Source organism: Apus apus, chromosome 1 (genome assembly GCF_020740795.1).
Source record: "Apus apus isolate bApuApu2 chromosome 1, bApuApu2.pri.cur, whole genome shotgun sequence".
In the NCBI taxonomy this organism is placed as follows: Eukaryota; Metazoa; Chordata; class Aves; order Apodiformes; family Apodidae; genus Apus; species Apus apus.
The window spans coordinates 43949310-43955584 of NC_067282.1; the positions used below are offsets into that span (position 1 = coordinate 43949310).

General features: G+C 37.3%; 1 protein-coding gene across 2 annotated transcripts in view; it reads left to right on the top strand.

Moving 5' to 3' along the window:
* SLAIN1 (SLAIN motif family member 1) overlaps nt 1-5957 on the top strand; it is a 47135-nt gene extending 41178 nt beyond the window's left edge. For both annotated transcript variants that reach the window (XM_051608402.1, XM_051608403.1), the window contains 3 exons: nt 165-329; nt 2051-2363; nt 4846-5957. In XM_051608402.1, coding sequence (XP_051464362.1) covers nt 165-329; nt 2051-2363; nt 4846-4921 — 554 coding nt within the window. In that variant the 3' untranslated portion in view covers nt 4922-5957. The remainder of the gene's footprint in view (nt 1-164; nt 330-2050; nt 2364-4845) is intronic.
* The last annotated feature ends 318 nt before the right edge of the window (nt 5958-6275 follow it).

The following is a 6275-nucleotide window of genomic DNA, read 5'->3' on the forward strand; positions in this document are numbered from 1 at the left end:
GTAGCCTGTCAACAACATGTTCATAATCTTCCTGCAGCGCAAAACCTTTCTTTGTGTGGAAGAAGTTTGTTTTAATTTTGATTTTCTATGGAAATTATGCAGAGGCTGCTTGTGTTGGTTGGAAATTCTGACATGACTCTGGCTGTTGTCTTTTTCTGCTTCAGATAAGCTTCGCAGAAGCATGCCTAACCTTGCTCGGATGCCAAGTACCCCCACCATTACCAGCAATGGTGGCTTTGCTAGTTCACCAGTCACTGTGAGGAACAGTCAGAGCTTTGACTCCAATTTGCATGGGGCAAGCAATGGGATTGCAAGGATGCAGTCGTGTAGTAAGTACCCATGTTCTTTGATTGTGTGCCAGGAATCAGTAGAGTTGGAAAATACAGGAACCAGTCACTGATCCTCTGCCTGATGAAAAATTAAAAGCAGACTGTGTTACTTTTGCACCGGCTTGTAATACAGCTAAGGATTTTGAGTGTTTCTATTTCAGAAAGCAAATTCTGCTGATCTGATGCATTGTAGAGAGTTTCATCACCTCCTATATTTTTTTTCTTTCCCATTCATTTTACACCAACTATAAAATTATAAGTAGTAGCAGTACTTTAGAAGCACCAATAATGCAGTTAATTCACATAAGCTTACATTTTTTAGTTTTGCTACTAGAATGGAAAACTGCTTTTCTTGATAATTTATACAGTGCTGGTTTTACAGTACACTGTGTAAATACTAGCCTAAAATGCATGACCTCTCTCCTACTGAAGCTGAGCCACTTTATGAGCAAAAGTGGTAAAAAGAGGGTTATATCTTCCAGCATAATATACTTCTTGAGTGGGGGAATTAAAATGATGCTGTAATTAGTTTAGTTTAGGTGACTTCTTGATGGGGAGGTGGAAGAAGTATTGATCCAGTTGATGTTGAATTATTAATGTAGAATGTGAATGAGATAGATGAAGATCCAAACCCATGTTTTCTAGCATAGTGATTGAGGTACTCTGAAAGAAATTGAAAAAGTGGGTTTCATTTGACACAGACAGGACAAAGGATTGAACTTAGGCCTCCCATGTCCTGTGAGGTTTTGGAAGGAGAGAGGCAGAACATTTTTCCTGTAGGTGTCTTGTTAAATTGCTTAAATTTTAATTTAAATTAATTTAAATAATTTAAACTTTATACTTAAATATTAAAATAAATGCTTCGATTTTTTGTTTGTTTAGTATCACCTAATAATAACTATTTATTTGTTATCGAACTGTTGTAATAAGATTTCCATAGCAATATATTGCCAGCATTGTTTAATTGAATGACATATCTCTATTTTCTCCTGTGTCTTTCGGTGGATTTAAGTTGTCCTTTTTCAAAGACTTGAAAAAGAGTTGGCCTGTGTGCAGTATGTTACTTTGTGCTTCAGGCTTTTGACAGTTTGGTTTGGATATGTGGACTCTGAAGCTGATCCGTGTCTGATGTACACCAGAGGGCAGGATTGTGTTGAAAATCTATCTAAAGCTTCTGGAACCTGAAGCATTGATTTTAAATGATAGTTTACATAGCATCAGCCTTGGAATACGTGGGTATATTTGAGACCTTTTAATAGGCTTTTTGTTGTTTTTATACATAAAGCTTAGACTTCTGAGAAGATTTATAATGCTTTAAAGCAATGTTTCTTAAACAACGTGGTTATCACAAGCAACCTTACAAAAATATAAATGATCTAACAGTAACTAATTTATAGTTTCAGAAATTTCTCCTGCTTCAAGCTTTAATTGCGTAGGTAGAATTAGTTTGCTTGTAATGGTTAATGAAACCTCTTTGAGGTGAGAAAGAAGGATGAATATGGTCTGGTATTTTTGTTGAGGATGAGTATGCAACTTGGTATTGTAGTTCAGTGTGATGTTGCTGGATACAGTATTGGATTCAAGGGCTTTTCCAGCATTTTATAATTAGCAAGTAATTTTCATAATTATGTGTTTAACCCTATTCAGATCTCTCTAGAAATGAGTGTTACTGCCTGGCCTCTTCTGTTGTGTACTGACCTTGTTATTTCTGCTCTTTGCAGTTCCATCACCAGGACAGCTTCAACACAGAGTTCACAGTGTGGGACATTTTCCAGTGTCTGTCAGACAGCCTCTCAAAGCTACTGCCTACGTAAGCCCAACCGTACAAGGTAGCAGTAGTAGTAGTAGTAGTAGTAGCAGCAGCAGCAGTATTCCAGTGTCCAACAACTTGCAGCTATATTCTAACACTGGGATCCCAATGCCAAACAAGCCTGCCAGTCAAGGGATAGTAGGGCGCAGTGCTCTTCCAAGACCATCGCTGGCCATCAATGGGAGTGGCATCCCCAGAAGTAAAATTGCACAGCCAGTTCGAAGGTAAGAGTTAAACAGGCATCTCCTTTGTGGATGGCTTTCACTTATATTTTGGGTTTGGTTTTGTTCTTTTCTCCTGAATATGAAGCTGGACCATAAAAGAGAGCGATTTCTAGCTCCCCAGTGCTGAGTCACTGTTTGGGTAAAGATTTCTCCCCAGAAACTGTGATGGACAATGCCTGCTGGTAGTTTATAGTAAGCTCTGATAATCATAGAATCATAGAATGGTTTGGGTTGGAAGTGACCTAGAAAATAATCTAGTTCAAATCCCCATGCAAGGGCAGGGGCACCTTTCACTAGACCAGGTTGCACAAAGCCCTGTCCAACCTGGCCTTGCACACCTCCAGGAGGGGGCATCCACAACCTCCCTGGGCAACCTGTTTCAGTGTCTCACCACCCTAACAGGAAAGAATTTCTTCCTAATGTCTAACCAAATTGATAGAAGGTAATCACATATAAATAAGAATGGATCACCATGTATCAATAAGAAGTAAAAAAAAATATGGAAATCTTACATTGTTGGCATATGTGGCTTACATTCTTCCAGACTTGTGCCAGCTGCTGTTTCAAGCTTACAGGATGAGCACATTTTAGAGTACCTAAATAGAAAGAGCTGCATTTCTGTTGTAAAAACCAGTAGACTGTAAAATGCAACTTGTGACATTACAGCATTGTGGGGAAGGTAACATCCTGGATAGTATGGTCTTGAGTTGAACCTGCATCTGTTCAACTCCAGCTGCGAGGTAATAGGGAAATTCCAAGAGGATTTAATCCCCAAATGATTTTATTTTTTTATTATTTTTTTTTTAGGACAATCAATAAAATAAGCTTGAGGAAATAAAGTGTTTTAATCACCTTATCACAGCTGGGAGTTCAACTATTTAGCTGTATGTTCTGTGATTAATAGGTGGTGAAGTTTCTCCAAGAGAGACTTGTATCAACTTCTGTCAGCTTTTCCAACTATTTCTTCCCATCGCCATACATCCCTTCTCTTCTGAGGGCCTGCTGAGTGACCACTTGGTTATCTGCTGGGTGAACTGTCACTGTTTAGCTCCCACAATTTTTATGCTTTTCACTAGGTACTTGCCAGATCCAGAATACGCTCAATTGCTCACATTCTCTCTTTGGTTGAGTTACTTAGGGATTAGACCAATGTGACTGACAACACATTTTGACCAACTGTGGTGAAGCTTTGATATAAAGCTGTCAGGTTTCTTCTTTGATGAAGACTGTACTGTGAGATTTCTATTGTAGCCTCCTTTACTCTCTGTTGGAACTCTCTCTGTTAAGAGATCTTTATAGTAGAGGGTTTTCTTTCTTTTCTTTTTCCTTTCTTCAACTTCGTGTTCTTCTCCAAAGCTCTTAAATCTTTCATGGCAACATGGGAGAAAGAAAGGGACTTTATGGGGCGTGAAGACCTGTCCTTCACTATTTCATAACTTTTCATACAACAGACAATATTTAAGAAAAATAAAATTAAGTTTTAGTGAGAGGGTGAGATACTATAATCTCAACACTGTTTTTATTAGAAGCTGATTCAAATCAGTCGCAAGGTTATTTGTAGTCCACCTGTAAATGTTCGTTAGCAGCCTCATATGTTGCTGTAAAGCCAGACCAGAGATCCTTGAATATAGATGGTCTTTGCACCATGGGAATGGCAAGTTTATAGGACTCCAAAAGCAGATTGGAGCTCAGCCTACTGTTCTTTAAGACTCTCGTTTCATTTCATTTATTAGTTTGGAAAGTAGGGCAGTTTCAGTTCATATGGAATTTTCTTAGAAAGAAGTCAGCCATCAGCTTAGATTTGCTCACTGTTCATCTTTGTCACTGTGATAATTTCCAAGGAATGGTTATTTCTGGTTATAAGTTTAAGAGTCCAGCTTCTGTTAGTGTACTAAAAATTAAAGTGATTTTAGTCATAGCTTGGTTAAAAGTAGGAAAGGTCTTGTGTTTGGTTTGGTTTGTATGTTTGTTTTTTTTTAAATCAATCAGGTGGTCAGGGAGAAGTGATTTCCAGAGCAAAGCTGTGTCTTCATACTTATGGCCAGACTGTTAGGTGGCCAAGTTATTGGTATTGTAAATACTTAAACAAGGTTGTTAGACACTTCATATAAGGCCCGCTTTAGGGAACTTCTGTATTTACAGGATGGGATCAAGCCCAGGAGGGGGAGAGCATTTGATAATTTGTAAAATAAAATTACAGTAGCCAAGATAACCAACTTGGCTAAAGATTAATTACTTTTCTCCTTGTCAGCATTTTACCCTGTTAGGACCTGTAACAGTAATGAGTTTTCATTAGAGATGGCCTTGATTTCACCATAGGTCTTTAGCTTTGCATTAGCATGGAACCGGAAATAAGCTAGTGATGTTTCCAAGCAAGCCACAAAGCCAGTGTCACTGCAGAAGTAAATGATGTTTGTTACCTTGCTTTTTTAAAAGAAATATGACTTCCTTTGTCTTTTTTTTTGTCATTCTTTTCATACAGTTTTCTTCAGCCTCCAAAGCCGCTTTCGTCACTCAGCACGATGCGGGATGGGAACTGGAGAGATGGCTGCTATTGATGAGGGATGCCCATCAACAATGGAAAAGAAATAATGTGGATTTCATTACCCAGCTGGCTGGGTAACAATGATTTGGGAAAGGAGGGTCATGCAGTATTATTTCCCCTGGGATTTTAATATGTACCCATCCAAAATGCAATGTCATTTAAAAAAAAAGAGCATCTTCTCAAATACTAAATATTGCACTTAATCAGTTACCTGAACAGCTGCATAGTTATCAGACTAACAATGGCAGTGTTGGCATTTGGAACTGGAGAGAGTTACATATGTGCAAAGTACCAGAATATTTCCTTGGGAAAAACTTGGAGATAATGCTTTTCAGGCAGCTTTGCCATACTGAAATTCTAAGATAATTTATTCAGTGTAAAGACATAATGCATTTACTTGGAATTTGGGGGGCGGGGACTTAAGTATGTGCTTGGATTTTTTTCTAGTGTTTCCAGTACATTTTTATTTTGTATACTTCAGTTCATTTAAACTGGCTTGAACCTTGAACAGCAGAGAGATAATTTAACTTTTCTGTGCCATAAATAATATTTTTGGGGTAATGTACTTTTTAAGCGCTAGGAACATGTCTTACAAAATCGTACCATTGGCAATACAAAGCAGTATGTTTGGGTTGCAGAAGCACACAAAAAAAGTAGCATTCACTGGAAATTGCCATCCAGCTGGGTGGGTGTGGTTTTGTTAAGTCTTTCACCATTTGTTCAATTGTTAATTTATTGTCACAGTGTTTTGTATTTTAAATGACGGCATAAGTCACATTGCACTTAGAAGGATACAGTGATCTCTAAAAGTCCAGTTGGTTTTCAGTACTTTATTACAAAGGGGGGAAAAAATTGTAATGTTTTATTAACAGTTGCTTAGGGAAAAATGAGTTTTAATGCGAATAAATCTTTTTGATAGATCTTTTACAAAATCCAATTGCACTAATCAATGCTTTCTTATAATGGCATATGACTTAATATTTGATTACAAGTGTGTATACTGCTGTTTTGGAATGTTTCGGAAATAAAGAATCTATTTCAGCAATAAAGCTTTTCTGGAGTGTGCCATGAAAAACTTGTCAGAATTTAGCAACTTACATCTGCTTAATCTCCTGAGGTTTTATTATTTAGCATTTAGATTATGCTGGATTTTTACAAATAGTAACTTAAGTTTATCTGTTGGGTTTTTTTAATTAAAATTTGTTATGAGATCTTAGTGTGCTTAGAAAACAGGTATTACTTTTTAAACCAATCTTACTATGATCTTAAGTTGTTTTTTTTTCAATTTATTGTTCAGATTCTGCAAGTGCAAATGTGACTTGCAGTAGAAAGTGGAGGTTGTGTACCAAGTGAGTCTTTCACCATGA